The 15,615-nt window shown below is 43.6% G+C and overlaps 4 protein-coding genes across 4 annotated transcripts; 1 reads left to right on the top strand and 3 right to left on the bottom strand.

Annotated features, from left to right (window-relative positions):
• Positions 1–1,274: 1,274 nt before the first annotated feature.
• ASPSYDRAFT_718607 (uncharacterized protein) lies at positions 1,275–2,351 on the bottom strand. Its single transcript, XM_040850606.1, has one exon. The coding sequence runs from the start codon at positions 1,920–1,922 to the stop codon at positions 1,332–1,334; it is 591 nt and encodes a 196-aa protein (XP_040695834.1). The 5' UTR covers positions 1,923–2,351; the 3' UTR covers positions 1,275–1,331.
• Positions 2,352–2,725: 374 nt separating this feature from the next.
• Positions 2,726–4,448, bottom strand: ASPSYDRAFT_719123 (uncharacterized protein). Its single transcript, XM_040850610.1, has 3 exons — positions 4,442–4,448; positions 3,346–4,390; positions 2,726–3,287 (listed from the first exon to the last, which is right to left on the bottom strand). The coding sequence occupies exons 2-3, from the start codon at positions 3,997–3,999 to the stop codon at positions 2,865–2,867; spliced, it is 1,077 nt and encodes a 358-aa protein (XP_040695833.1). The 5' UTR covers positions 4,000–4,390; positions 4,442–4,448; the 3' UTR covers positions 2,726–2,864.
• A 1,602-nt stretch (positions 4,449–6,050) lies between these two features.
• Positions 6,051–7,168, top strand: ASPSYDRAFT_165314 (uncharacterized protein; the record flags this gene model as incomplete). Its single annotated transcript, XM_040843345.1, has 2 exons — positions 6,051–6,185; positions 6,239–7,168. 2 exons carry the CDS (start codon positions 6,051–6,053, stop codon positions 7,166–7,168), a joined length of 1,065 nt encoding a protein of 354 aa, XP_040695832.1.
• A 1,582-nt stretch (positions 7,169–8,750) lies between these two features.
• ASPSYDRAFT_74030 (DUF3435 domain-containing protein) lies at positions 8,751–11,867 on the bottom strand (the record flags this gene model as incomplete). Its single annotated transcript, XM_040850757.1, has 5 exons — positions 11,013–11,867; positions 10,691–10,958; positions 10,312–10,634; positions 9,861–10,237; positions 8,751–9,805 (listed from the first exon to the last, which is right to left on the bottom strand). Exons 1-5 carry the CDS (start codon positions 11,573–11,575, stop codon positions 8,751–8,753), a joined length of 2,586 nt encoding a protein of 861 aa, XP_040695831.1. The 5' UTR covers positions 11,576–11,867.
• Between the last annotated feature and the right edge of the window lie 3,748 nt (positions 11,868–15,615).

The following is a 15,615-nucleotide window of genomic DNA, read 5'->3' as shown; positions in this document are numbered from 1 at the left end:
TGCAGCTCATTGCCTTAAAATAAGTGGTGCCAATAAACCTAGTATTAGTAACCTTGTATATTAGTGCTCATCCTAGACACCATCATGACGCTGCAACTACGTATTTTGCTTCTCTTTTCCGACTCTTCATTCCTCCAAACGGAAGGCCGGCCCAGTCCAGTTAAGAAACCCGGGCCTCAGAAGCCCCCCTATCTCCCTTTCCTCCCAGGATAACCAGTTCGAATCACAGCTTTGTTAACACTCGTCTAAACAAACATCACTATCAGCTCTTTGACTGCGTTGACCCCGCGTGGTTAGATATTGGGCATCCTGGCCCTGACCTTGGACTTTCATTTTCTCAACTCCTCGAGACCCCCTCACTTCTTGATGATCTTCTGAGTCATTCCCTACTCCAATCCTCGTTCCCACCGGATCCGACCCCACACGCTAGCCTTGGAGAATGAGGATCTCCTATCATCAGCTCCAATAAACCCACAGCCGACCTGTTCTGAGCATACCTCAACTTCCTATCCTTTCAAGTATGGTATCTATAACCTCACTTTCCAGAAGCTATATAAACTCAAGTAAGTTAAGTCTTTCCAGCTTGGTCCTACTTAAATACTCTTACTCTAGGGCTAACTCTTTCAAAGCCGTTATAAGACACGCCATGACAAATGCTTCAAGTGTACAGTCAACAGCTGTACATCAGCATTCTAGTACTGTAAGGACCTCAAGCAGCACTCCGACATAAAACACCCTGATATTGTTGGGCGTATAACATACTTCTGTCGCGTTGAGGGTTGTAAATATGGCTTTAAGCTTGGCCGCGGGTTCCCCAGGAAGGACAATCACGATCAGCACCTCGCAAGCCATGCTATGAAGGGAGAGCTCTGAGCTAACGCATATATATTGTACACTCTTGTTAAATACCTAATTAGCTATTGGCAATCCTTCATCATACGGTCAAGATTGGTCGGGTCCCGGCATTATATCTTTGTATGGGACCTAGCAGGCTGAGATATCTCTGTCAAGATGCCTCTCTCTGGCAAACTAGCCCCTCGCTGCAGAAATGGTGCATATGCTTTTCCCTATGGCTACTGCATGGTTTCCCGTCTCTAATGGTTCGCGTTGTATTACTGCTGGGGACTCTATCATGTACATCCGAAATTACTGTGGCCTTTGATACACCACAAAGGTCCTTTCCGGTGACGAAAACAGAGGGACAGATGGCATTTTGACGTTCACGTATCATAATCACATTGCCTCGAGCTGCGCAATTAGTTGAGGTGGTATCACATCCTCAGGCGTTGGCGGGAAGGGGCGGGGAATCGAAGGGCGAGGCGGATACCGAGCTATATCCCCCATATCTTAGTATCAATTTGCTTCAAGGTCCAAAACTCTGAGACATCCCAAGACACATCAGAATCTACCGAGAAAGGCGTAACCTTACCTGCTAGAATGTCATCGACGGTTTGACTTCCTATGATAGCACGTGAGGGTACATAATGGGCAATAAGATACTCCCTAGCAACACTCGCTTGGGCTGCTTCAGGGATCGACAACGAAAGTGCATCAACAATCTCCTCGGCGCGGAAGATAAAGAAGGCGACAAGATTCGCCGTATCAATCTGAAGAAGGGTGCAGTTTCTGCTGCCAAAACGGGTATGTCTTTCCAGCATCCAATTTTCAGCATGTCTTCTCTGAGAAAAGAGCGAGATGAAAATGCTCTCATACTCAGTGTCCCAGCTCAAATGCCGCTCCACTGCGTCACCAAACTCTTCGAGGGTATCGTCTTCTTCCTCGTCCCCTTCATCATCATACAACGTGGCTGTATCATCTGCCTCGAGCCCCTCATATAAGTCGTAGGTCGTCATAGAATCCCCATATTGGACTCTGTAGAGAGTGCCAGGGACATCAGCTGGAGAGAGGCAAAATTTATTCATTACTATATGCCATTTGATGAGAAGCGTCCTTCATAATGATCAGTTTCACTAAAAAGCGCTTACCGAGCAAGTATCATTTGCGGTGTAGCACGAATTGTCGATGAAGAGACATACCAAAACCCGGCGCTTTGAGCACTCTTAAGGATAGCACCTCCTCAAGCCGAGCATCATGTCAATATAATTTTTTAACCGCAGGGTTTCCATCAGGTTTTGGGGGTACTTAAAGCCTATGCATTGCGGCCCAACCCCGCTTTCAATTCAAAAGCAAACACGCAGTACAATCGAACGGCAAGCCAATAAAATAAAACATCATGAAAGTGCGCAGCAAGAGCATGCATGCAATCAGCGTGCGTGACGAACAAATGACCAGCAAACAAGCTGTAAGTACACCAATGAAAGCCTGGGTTCGGGTCTTAGCCGATAAGGCTGTGAGTGAAAGAAGCCAGTAAGCCACGATATAAACCGCTATTAACACCAGAACCAATGATGAATGCTTGCGTGGCAATCAAAAAGGGCCGTGGGAAGAGGATATAGCGAAGCAAAGGATAAAATTGGGTCGAGGTAGCAAATGAGGATCCAGAATTTGGGTAACTGCAGTATTGTCAACTGGTGACGCTCTTCGCACGCCCTGACCCTGAACCGAGCGAAAGCGTGAGAGTCGCATACATGAGATTGCAATAAGCAGACAAATCAGTAGTGCAGGAACAACAGTGAATAGCAGTATTTAATGCCAAATGAATCAGCCAATCAGAGATCCGTCGGATTTACGTGTGGCACATATGAAAATAATTGTGCTAATCACAGTACCCTGAGATCTCACATCATGAATTTTAATAACAGGCACTAAATGATGAAAGTATGACATTGCCGCTGCTGGCATCCAGACACTGGTGTATACTGGTACGTAGCCTCAACACTACGAGGTGGAGACCTTTAGTCATATTAGCGAATACAAACAATCGTCTTTCCACCGTCCCATGTGACCCTTTTCCTCATTATCATCTTGAAGGTACGGTGCCTGGTATCAATAACTGCGCCGTCCTCCCCTAGCAGTTGCGCTGAAGGAGCGAACACGACCGCTTCTCCAGTCCGTAGGGCCGCAATCTGATAGAAGCCATCAAGAATACGCTCGCTGTGTTGTCCGGTATTTTGACTATCCATCGGGATATGTCGTCCAATTGTCTTGTACCATTCCGGGCTGGTGAATCGGTGAATGATCGTCAATGAGCAGAGGTCGATCAACCGGGGTGATATTGTTGGCTCTTGTGTGGAGATTACGGTACTGACTCCCAGATGCCGTCGCTGTCGGATTATGGTCAGGAAGGTCTCTGTAAGCACCTTCGCGGCGGGCGTATCAGTCATGTACTGCAATTACATGTTAGCCACAATGAATAAAATAATAATGTAATGAAATAGAAAATACTTTATGTGCCTCATCAGCGACAATCATCTTCCCCCGCGAAGCATGAGCGTGGAGGAACAGTTCAATAGCGATACGGAAGAGAACGCACGCCGTGCTCTGGTCGACGAAAGGACAAGACAAGTCCAGGATGGTGATACCGCCGTCAACAAAATAGTCACCTGAGGTCTTTCCGGCAATATCAAGATACGAGTCGAGGAGATCCAGCCTTTGGTGCAGAAAAGGTGTCTGAGAACGGTTGAGCTTAAGGGCGTTTAAGCGGGCCCGAAAATCACAATAATCAAAATAACCGCCGCTCTCCATTGCCATGTCTCGGAGGATTCGAGTTACTTGTGCCATATATAAGGGCATCCCACCACTCTGAGAGAAAGACATAAGGGAAAGCATCATATTTATGTTGAGGTGTTTAGGCTGAATCTTGAACGGTCGAACCTCGACGCTGGGTATCTGCGAGTACATCTTTTTGAGTTTATGAAAGTTTGTTGGAGCAACTAGCACATGTAATGGGACTGGCCGCTCCTGAGCATATCGAGGCATGACACTCGCAAGGAAAGCTGCCTCGCTGGGTTGGGAGCTCATTGTCGAGCTGTACTCATCAGACTGCAGGACAAGCGTCGAAACAGACTTTCTAAGGATACCCAACGACGGCATTGTCATTGAACAGTTCTCTGAAGTAGCATTAACGATTGAGGCTTATTATTGGGATAGTAGCCATACCGATCATGCAAGCAGTGGTGTGCGACTTGCCACTACCCTGCACGCCACAGACAAAGGCAGAGAATGGTATGTTTGTATTCAGCATAATCCTAAGGTCTTGTATTGCGTCCCCTGCAGTGGTGGTCCTCCCGAGCAGCGCATACTGAGAAGGTAGGCTGTATCCGCGGCTCTCGAGTAGGGGAGAGACCAAAACAGCATGTTCGGTGAGTAAAGTATCCCTGGTCTCTTTCTCTTTATCGTCGCTAGTAGCCAAAAACTGCCACTGCAACTCCAGAGATGGACTAGCATGAGCTACGTCCGAAGTGCTATCAAGATCTCCGACAAGATGGTCCTTAAATTCTATCGTAATCAGGGAACATTCACAAGGAGACAAGAACGGAACCGTACCTTGCAAACGGACACTGTTTATTTGGTCAGCGTCACTGACCAAATTCGCTACGTTAGAGCTTCTGGAATCCCCGTCAGGGCCACCGTTAGCGCCGTGAATCGCGATGGGATTAAACTGCGCAGTAGAGGCTGAGGCTCCTGCTGGAGGTCGTCTCGCCCGGAACTTAGTTGACGGGGGAATGTATCGGTCTTGTATTTGGGAAGCTGACTGGTTTGAAGAGCTCGAATCTGGCGAACAGGGGTTGGAGTTATGAGCCAAGATTAGACCCTCAACCTCACTCTCCCTAGTCTTTGATTCGAGTTGGTCTGAATAGCTTATAACTCTTTAGCAATCGGAAAATAAATTAAAATGGGATTCGCACCTTTGTACAAAATTTTTGATGAATCCAGCGTGCTTTGGGGCTTTCCCAAGGTACCTTGCTTTTATTGCTTCCTTGTCGATCGGCTTGTTTTGTAAATGGCGGCTATAGACTGCTTCACCGATGGCCTGCCTGAGCTTGATCTCGGTCCATTTATTATTAGCCTTTCGTGCCATCCTGAGTCACTCAAGAGGAATGCTAATGCTAAAGGATGAGTGAAGCCAGAGGCGAGTAACGCTTTAAAGTAACGAAACCACGGGGGAGTGCATGCCACGAAGAGACGCCTTACATGTTGGTGAGATTCAAGTTGTGCCCACCAACATGAATTTGAATTACTAAGCTATTCTGAGCCAAGTCTCTTCTCAATTGGACAACTCCAGAGGGGTTGTTTGCTGGCATTGTAGGTGCATTTAGTCTATGACTCCGGAATTGCTCACCTACATTTGCAAGGCTGAGTTGGCTGTTCTTGCCAGGATACGAATCAAGGAACTCTCAGGTCTTATCACCAGTAATCCAAATCAGACCAGCCAAGGCGGATCAGTGAGATAGTCTTCCAGCGCGCCTACCATGCGCCCTGCTATGTTCATATAAACTGATAGGCTGTTTAGGAAAGGCCCTTTTGCCCGGGGCTATCGAAGTGCGGGATTTGCACAGATGCGTTTCCGTGTGGCCTGAGATAATTGGTTGCAAGAAAGGAGGGGTCGTACGGCCTGCATGAACCAACCAATCCTCCATTCGCAAGCCTCCGAACGCCATAAATCGGTATATCTAGGGTCCAGAAACGGGGAAGCACGTTAAAAGCCACTTCGGCAATAAGAACTCTCCACCTCCGTTGTGTGTGTACCGGCAGGGGTTGTCCTCGCTGGAGGACGTCGCATGTTTGTAGCTAGTTAGTCTGTTTTATTGATTATCTTCCTGCCCAGCAATTTTCTATGAGACCTTAACAGACGTCACAAGGGACGTTCGTGATCGCCATGGTGGGTGACCCCAGTTGTTGATTGGAACCATGTAACGACTTTCATGTAGCCGCATTGCCACGTCAACGCGTAACGCTACGTAGGGTTAGGTGCATAATTTATGCATGAGAAAATAATGTTTCAACAAAATAATCTGTACAAAGCCGAACCCTTTTCCATCACGGATAAGTTCGTCTTCTGGGTCGCTGTACAGATGTCTTCACCTACAGAACCCCAAGGAACTCGAACTTATGCTTTCACAATGGATGTTGACAATAAATCCGATCCAATGCTTCACGGAGCATGGGACGGAGACGCGCCGGGCCTTCATGATTGCAGGGCCCAGAGACCCACTAGAGTCATATCAGAGTATTTACTTCAGGAAGTTCCAGAATTCCGGCGATTATCTGAGCTCCGGAAAAAGGTTAGTACTAATTGGATTCCTCCAGGATATTCCGAGCTGATCAGCTAAACTAGGGGTGGGATAATCCAGAAGGCGATCTGTTCTTTGCAGAGCAGCGCCGAACTGCTGATCACGCCGACAATAAGACAATCAAGCGTTTCTACAAAATGATGGAAGAGATTGGATACGATATGCAGCAGCTTACTGGCGTCTTCCGAATCGAAGGCCCAGATCCGGGAAAACACTCCATCCTTGACATGTGCATGGCTCCAGGAGGCTTTCTTGCGGCAGCATTGCGCATCAACCCGGAAGCCCGAGCTTTAGGATTCAGCTTGCCAAAATGTAACGGTGGACATAATGTTCTTCTACCAAAGCATCCCAACGTTATACTGAAGTTTCTCGATATCACAATGTTAGCTGCCGATATGGGGCTAACAGATTTTCCATGCGATCACCCGGATGCTGGAAACTTCCTACCTGGCCAATTCAAGCCAAAGCATAGCTTTGACCTTGTTCTATGCGATGGTCAGGTGCTTAGGAATCATGAAAGGGCAGCCTATCGGGAGCATAGGGAAGCAAGTAGATTGACTCTTGCACAACTGACACTTGGGCTTGAGCATATCAAGCCAGGAGGAACTATGATTGTGCTCCTCCATAAAGTTAAGGCTCCATATACCGTGCAACTCCTACACACATTTGAAAAAATTGCTTCGGTGCAGCTTTATAAGCCTCCAAGGATCCATACTAAACGGTCGTCCTTCTACATGCTCGCAACCAATATCAGAGCTAATTGCGAGGAGGCAGCCATGGCAATTAATAGGTGGAAAAAAATGTGGAAAATTGCAATATTGGGAACGGACGCGATGTACCACAACGCGCTTCTTGAGAACGCACCCGGTGCTGAAGCTTTGCTAAAGGAGTTTGGTCCTAGATTAGTTGAGTTGGGCAAGAAGATCTGGGATATCCAGGCAAATGCCTTAGCAAAGGCTCCTTTCCTGAGGTAAAGTGCTAACAAGCTCAGGGAAAGTTCTGCTCATACATTGAGTAAATTCCTATATTCCCGTTTCTAACTTTTAGAGACATTTCTGTCTTGGACTTAAGCTCTTGCACCTTCAAACATCTTTCCCTCTCCGAAACAAGTTGCTCCACAGAAAAAGCTGCTGCTATATAACGATTATAAGGAAAATAATTGTTGAACAGCTGGTTTTGACAACATCCCTACAAAGCAGAATGTAGAGCCCGTGCTGTATTCTGATAGACATCCCAACTATCGTACTCCAGGCTATCGAATAGTTCATCATATAGTAAGTCGTCCATTATTGTCTTCTCATTCGTCAAACACTGCGTGCCATTCCTTGCTATGATCTTTCTGCCCATGGCCCTAAGACTTTGTCACTTGCCTGGCCATCGTATTCGGGTTTATGTGAGAGCCGGATGCGATCATTCGTTGCATTTTGCGCTTTGGTTCTCCACGTCGGACTCATCTTTCGTAAATATTATATAAACCGGGGCGATACGTGACATCTGCAACATAGTAGTCTCTAATCTCTGGGGCCAAAGGACGCACGTTGAAAATTTCGTAACTGTCACCCTTGCGAGGATCGAAGCGCCTGCTAACCTCATCCTTGCGTCTTTTCCATTCCGCCTTTTTGAGATCCGAGATACGGCTGTCCCTCTCAATGCACTTGGCTAATCCTGCGACTGTTGTAGTGGCGGAATAATGCGTCCGGAATCATTACGAACACCAAATATAGCCCTTTTTACGCTTGATGATTCCGTAATGATTCGTAAGGAAATATACTGGCCGGGCTGTTCCTGCAGAAATATCTCGAACTCTCTGTGGTGAAAAGCTGAAGTAACTGAAGAAAATTATACGTTTCTGCTTCCCTTCTTCACTTTGTTCAGCTTAGTGACCCGTAAACCACATGACCCTTTATCTGCTCCATTGTTTAATTAAATAAGTTGTCTTGCTCACGCAAGGGTTTCCCTTTTGCTTGGCGGATAGGCCCCGACCTTGACTTTTAATTTGTTCAGGAGGCAACTACCCATGCATGATACAGAAGCACACACGAATTCATTTATTTAGTTAAATCTACCGTCCAGGCATTAGCAGTAAAATCCAGCAAAAATACGTACTTTTATGTAAACATAGTTAAAGCACAAATGTGCCCGCCTCCCAAGGCCGAGTCCTTGATTCAACCCGTCCATTGAGCTGACTCAGCCATATGATCTTCTCTTCAGATAACTAACTAGTAACTTACTCTTGCTGCGTCATAAATCCGAGACTTGTAGGTGCTATCTCAAATGCTGTCTTTGTTTGAGATGTGTGCTAACTTTGGCAATAAAGCAATCCTGTTTAGGCGAAACCTTCAAGCTCCCTTCCAGCAGAACACTTAGATACACTCCAGCAAAGTATGAGAAAATTTCAACCGGGGATGCGAAAACGGGAAACAAACCTAACTCTGGAGAGATGGCTATTATTCGATAGAGAATGGATTTCTACGGACTTGGTCAGATTATCTAGTTAACCTCTCCATGGCTTATCTAAGTACACTAGTTACTGTCCAACAATGCCTCTATATATATTCAACAATCACGAGGGTAGTCCCCAAGGTATCTGATATTCAAACGATGGGTGTCTACTGTGTGCCTTCGCCAGTACATCTCGTTATCCAGCGATTCGTTGCAGTAGTTACAGTGACGATCGTCTAGATGCACGTCTCGGAAATGTCGTAACAGACCCTTATGGCGGGAGTACTGCTTGAGACGCCGATTGTCGATCCCCGCGGGATTTCCATAGCATTGGAAGCACGCACGAGGTTTCCCAGCAATTCGGATGTCTTCGCCAGCCTCCTGCAAGGCAATTTCATGCGGTGATCGCGACGGGGCAAAAGGGAGAATTTGGGCTGGCGCCATAACTTCCTCTTTTGGGGGGTTATGCGTTGGGGGTTCTTTAACCGGAACAGTCTGCTTGGGTCGTCGGCCGCGTCGCGGGCCACCTTCCAGTACATCGCAATAAAGCCGTACTGCCTCGGTAGCCTCATTTCGCCGCTGCCACTCAGCTTCTACTGACATGGAGGTGGGCCAAGTCATTAGTTTACCCAACAGGTAAATTTGCTGTGGAAGGAGCTGCTCTTCAATTTGGAGCTGCTCCTTAGCCTCTTTGTCCGGAATTGCAGTGCCCGCCAGTTGCCGCTCAATGTCTATGACCGCCTGCTCCTCGTCAAATTCCTCTCGCACCCGCTGGCGGAGGGCATACTGGAGTCGATTCCGTGTATTCGTAACTCCCCGTTTCAGCTTGTCAAGTTTATCGAGCCTCCGGCCAGTTTTTTTCTGACTACGGTGAAGCCTTTGGGAGAACGCATCCCGCTTCTGAATGGCTTTCTGGAGCTCTGGATCATGTTCCACTGTGGCCTTCTGCGCCTCAGTGAGCTCTCGGGGCCGACGTCGGTCAATCCATCGGCCCATCCGTGTGACAGCCCTCATCATGGCCGAATCTGGCTCAAGACCTCTCATCAGCGCCTGCATATCAGTGCCGATGCGCCGGGGAAGGTAATGGTTCAGGAAGGTTCGGATATCCGAGTGCTTCATGATCAAGTTCTGTTGGGCATCGCTAACAAGACCTGGCATCCCCAACCGCTCTGAATCAGTATCGTATGCGGAAGGAGGGACACAACAGCACGGTCCGAAACTTACCGCTCTCATTCAGGATGGTGCCGCCACCGTATCGGAACCGATGTGTGAACAGTGACCACTTAAAGCCAGCGATCTCGCCGAAGACCTTGAGCTGTCGAGTTAATGTGCTTTGGGAGATGGGCCGCTTGCGATCGATCCGATTCTTGCCACGGATGCTCTCGACGTGGCAAAATACATAGTGATCTGCCTTGTCCCGTCTCAGCGGAACCTTCAACTGTTGGCGACCACCTTCCAGCCACAGGCGTCGGAGATCTTCCATTGACTTTATTCCCGGGGGTCGGAACGCATCGTCATGAAAAAGAATACCAAGAAGGAAGGTATGGGGGCTCAGCATCAACGACGGATCGCAGATGATTTCAGGAATCGGGAATGTGTTTCTGTTATCTACAGGTTAGTGACGCGTTCTCTGGAGAGGGCGAGCCGTTGGAAGAAACAAGGAAATCTGACATACGCCTGCGTCACGCCCAAGTATTTCTTAGCAAACCTGTACTCGATTTCCAGAAGGATCCGGGGCGGGCCACCATGGGGATCCCGTTGGATCGAACACTGTAGATGCCGGTATTGAAGACGACGCATCGCATTGATACGATTCACCGTGAAGCACGCCATTAAAGGATAGAGGCATTGCTGCATGCGCTGAAGACCAATATCGAAGCGTTTCTCCATTGTACGCAGTGTTGTCTCCTGTAGGGGCACCACGTCTTCAATGAACATCGGAGTTTTTTCTTTTTCATCCGTATCTAGACCCATCCGCCTTGCGATCCTTCGAATGCTCTGGTTCAAGATGGTTAGCCACAATCCATACAGAAGAAGTTTGGCTTGGTTTCAACCTTTCTCATTCGCCGGCCGAGGGCATCCTCCATTGCCTCTCCCGTAAGCTTCTCGTAGTGTCGGAGGAATGATTTCCAGTCAGTATCCAAAGACTTGAACTTTTTGATGCCCTTCAGCCTTCGGCCATCCTTCCCGCGCCGCAGCCGGAGGCACCAACGGATGAACAAGGTCAACTCCTTTTGTCCTGCTTCGCGAAGTGCCGAGGCAGGGTCGGCCCACTTAGAGCCTGGGAGTGACCTATATTTCTTACCCCTCTTCCGGCAATACCTGAATCTTATTAGTCCTGTTCCCAATATGCAGCCGCGGGAGTGTCAGGCCTACCGTTCCCATCTCTCGTCCATCCGTGTGATATTTCTTCTGGTGCCATCTGCATAGCCATCGTCATCGCTGTCTGACGATACCTCATCATCCGAATCGACGTCAGGATCTGTGTCAGAGTCGTCATTGGAGCCGCTGTCACTGCAGTCGCCATCACTAGAGCTGGTGTCCGACACGCCTTCGCTACCTGTGGAAACGGTAGGTTTCTGGCATCGCTTTCGGGGACGCTGCCGCGCAGGACATCGAAGTCGATCGTTTCTATTATCCGAGTCACTGCTGCTGGTGCTAAGTTCCGGGTCCGGGTCTAAGCAGTTTGGAGAATGTGATCCGGTCACACTTCTCTTAGGCCTCCCCCTCCGGGTCGTCTGTTTGGAGCGGCTCCGACGCAATCGACCCTTGCCTTTACGGCGACATGGGGTAGGCCCATCGAAGTCCGTAACATCCGTAATGTCCGTCTGTGAATCCACGCTGGCAGCATCGTCCGAATTCAGGCGGAAAGATACACTGCTGGCGGTTTCGTCATCGTCGTTGTCACCAGCGTAGCGACGTCTTGGGCGGCGAGCCATGACTCAAGGAGGGGAACCGAGCGACCGGCGTGGTAAAGGAGTCACGGCAAGGGGAAGCATGTAAAGACCAAATGATGGACGACTGTGAGAAGATGAGAGGCGGAGATGGGTTAAGAAGATGAGGGAGGGAAGGGAAGGCGAGGAGCCTGCTATTTATGAGGGAAGATGACCGCAGCCAGGGGGCCGGTTCACTCAGCGACGGGGAGGCCATTTTCGGCTCCCTCAAAGTCTGGCCACAAAAGGTGGGAATAGGTCTTTGTTGCAGTCAACAGCGGCAGGACTGACACAGAACTGGACAGGTGCTGACTGGGGAGCTCTATTGTTGGCGCCCCCTACCGGTCACGTGCCAGGAACATGGTGCGTGGTCGAGTTGAAGTGTGGTTATGCGCACGGCGGATGTGTCAGCAGTTGGGCCAGCGCTGCCGTTTTTGGCCTCTTCTGCGGCCGAAAAAGGCAGCACAGGACCAAATCGAAATCCTTAAGTAGTAGATACCTGTTTTTATATATTTTCTAGTTTAATAATTAGTAGTTAATACACATCCTCTACCTTTTATTAGATTTTAGAGTAAAGATAATAGGGAAATCCTATAAACTAGATAATATCTTAATAATTCTCTTATTAAGAAGCTTTGTAAGCTGCTTTTTTAACTTATCTAGCTTTTATAATAATAGAGAGTAAAAGGATTAGTTTACTAGTAGCTTATTACTAGTATTAATATAGTATTTAAGTCCCTAGTCAGGAAGGAGTATTAGTAATAACTCCTCCTGAAAGACTACTATAAATTTCTTTATAATTATTTTAACCTTCTCTTCTATTATAGTATTACTATTCTAGAGAGATTAAATAACTACTAGAATAGTATTCTTTCTTTACTTCTTTAAGATTTTAACAGCTTACTTTATACTTATTAGTTCCAGTATTAATTTAATACTAGAAATATAGTTTCTAATATTAATAGGCTAGATAATATATATATATTACCTATCCTTCCCTTAGAGATATATTTTAGATATATTCTAATTAATCTACAGATTAATTACCTTTAACTAATCCCTCCCTAATATTATATTATAATAAAGTAACTTTAATATATATACTTCTATACTTACTTTCTAATCTCTAAAGACTATTAGTAATTAGAGATACTCTTTTATAGTTAAGGACTCTCTATTTACTACTTCTACTTCTAGTTATTCTATACTTCAGGAGATCTAATAATCCTAAAGATAGTTAGCTAACTAAGTTAATAGGAATAAGTAGCTAGTCCTAGAGTTAATAAGAATCTTTATAATCTTAGTAAGTATCCTAAATCTAATAATATAGATATATAAGATAATATCTAATTCTATAGTATATAATATAGCTGTCTTCTACTAGGGTGCCTTTAAGATTAGGTACTTATACATTACTAGAGATTTTAATATATCTAGAATTCCTAATTCCTAAGCTTCTATTCTAGAGACTTTTACTAGTTATACTACTAGTTCCTTCTTATCTAGCAGCTTTACTCTTTTCCTGAGCCTTTTAACTTAGTTTCTTTATTATAGGCCTGTTAGTAACAGGTAGATGTTAAGTATCCTTTTCTACTATACTAGAAATATACTTTATTTACTAAGTACTATACCTACTATTCCAGACTCCCTTTCTTTAGTTAATTAGGTTATATAGTAAGTATACTTAGATTTATAGTATTAGTTTAGTTAATACTAGTTAATATATTATTTATATAGTATCCTATAATAGTATTATCTTATTTATACTAGCTAAACCTCTATACTAACTTCTTAAACCTTATAGAGTAATTAAGGTCTCTTATAAGTCAGGCTTAAAGAGTAGGCTTAGCTCCTATCTTAAAGTATTAGATTATAAGATATTCAGGTAGAGGGGGCTTAATCTAGACAGCTATATTCAAGAACTAGCTACTATAGTTTACTATACTACTATTTCCTTAGATATAGCTAATAAAGTACTTCTACTTCTTATCCTTACTAAGAAATTTTTTAAAGTTATCTAGAATTTATTATTAAAACTCTTTCTAAGTATTAATAGATTTAATCCTACTATCCTGTACTTTTTTACTTCAGGCTTGCTATATAATTTTTACTATTCTATTAAGAAAGTCTTTAATATAGTAAATCTTTTAGATATCTAAAGGATTCTTTTTTACTAAGGTATATTTAATTTTAAAGTACTTCTTTACTAATTAAAGCTATCTCCTTATAGTATTATTAGTAACCTGCCTGCTATACTTTAAAGATTTCTTTATATCTAATAACTTTAGGTATAGTTTTATAGTTCTGGTTTAGATAGTCTCTTCCTAGCTTAGGATTATTATCTCTATTAATATTCTCTACAGTATCTCCTGTAGTAAGACTATAGTACTATTTTACTATTCTCTTAGAATTATAAGAGTTTCCTCTTACTATTACTATTAGTTCTCTACCTCTCTTAGCCTATTTTTATTCTCCTGCTAGGATTAGTTCTACTATTCCAAGACTTAGGCCAAGGCTGGAGTATAGATATTCTTTATAACTATAAGATTCTATATTATTATAATATTCTGGTCCTAGTAAGGCAAGGGAGTATTAGGGTTATAATTATTAGAGTTATTATTAAAATTTTATTAGGGATTTACTATTATCAGAATTATTATAATCAGTATTCTTAATCTATTAAGGTTACTATCCCTAAGATACTATTCTTATATCTCTTAAAATATTTATCTATTGGTTTTCTCTTGTGGTTTTGGAGGCATAGAAGATTTTTTTCATGGGTAGACCTATTATTATTATAATTATTAATAAACTCCTACTTATTTTAGTTTTTAAAGAGTTTAATCTATTAACTTCCTTCCTCTAAGGTTACTAGTGAAATTAAAGACATGCTACCAGATATAATAATATCCTGGGGTTCAGTAAATATCAAGGTTATTAAAATACTAGAGTATAGCCTAAAGGCTCACTCCTAGTATTCTTATTATTCTAACTATATCTACCTAAGCTTCTTATATATAGTCGAGCTGAGCTATTAGTAATAGAACTACCTGATAGTAGACCTTCTCTAATATTCTATTATTAAACTATCTGAAGACAGGACTTCGCGGGTATTAACATCTCTAATATATATCAGGGGCATCAATACCACCATGTACTGACTCGGGGAATCACACTTATATATAGTATCAAAGATAGGGGTTAGGTGGCTTTTATAACTATCTAGAATAATATAAGGTCCTTGGCCTTAGGGGTTGTTGCGAATAGTGTAAAAGCGTGTAATACACCTAAATATAAGAGATAAAGAGTCGCGAATAATATATTTCAAGAATTAAGGAATTCTAGTAGATTAACACTGAAGTTCTAATATTATGTCCTTCGTGATGTAAAGAGGCTCCCTCGCGGGATAAGTCAGCTGGGAGCTGACTCAGCTCTATACTTCGCGAATATACAGGCATTCTTGCAGAGGGTCTTACAGCTATATCTTATATCTACTATAGCCAGGATATGCAGTTTTCAGGTTTAAATAAGTGTCTATCTAGTATATTAAGCTGGATATCCTGTATGATTCAGTATGGTAATCATCCTTATATTAGCCCTGATGATACTCGGGTTCAAGGCTGTATCCATCTTAATAAATAATAATATACATGTATATTATTTAAGTCTCTTATAATTTAAGATAAATAAATATATATTCTAATAGTTTAATTAACCCTTAAATTTTAATATATATCTCAAAAAATAAATACTATATCTGAGATTCGAACCTTGGATTTAATTAAAGTCTACTAAAAAGTTTTTCTACTAGGCTAAAGTACTAAAACTAACTAAAATAAAAATATTATTAGTTATATAATCTATCTTTAATATATTGGCGGTATATCATGGCAATATTTCTTAAAATATTTTGATATTATAAAGTATATAACCTTATTAATATATATATTACTTAATATTAATCGCGCAAGTATTTTAATTAAAGAATTATAATTAGTTTAGTATTCTTAAGTAATAAATAAAATATAAAAAAATTTGAAGGTGAC

This window comes from Aspergillus sydowii (assembly GCF_001890705.1).
Source record: "Aspergillus sydowii CBS 593.65 unplaced genomic scaffold ASPSYscaffold_25, whole genome shotgun sequence".
Lineage (NCBI taxonomy): Eukaryota > Fungi > Ascomycota > Eurotiomycetes > Eurotiales > Aspergillaceae > Aspergillus > Aspergillus sydowii.
The sequence above is the reverse complement of the archived record's forward strand: the minus strand, read 5'-3'. Positions and strand labels throughout refer to the sequence as shown.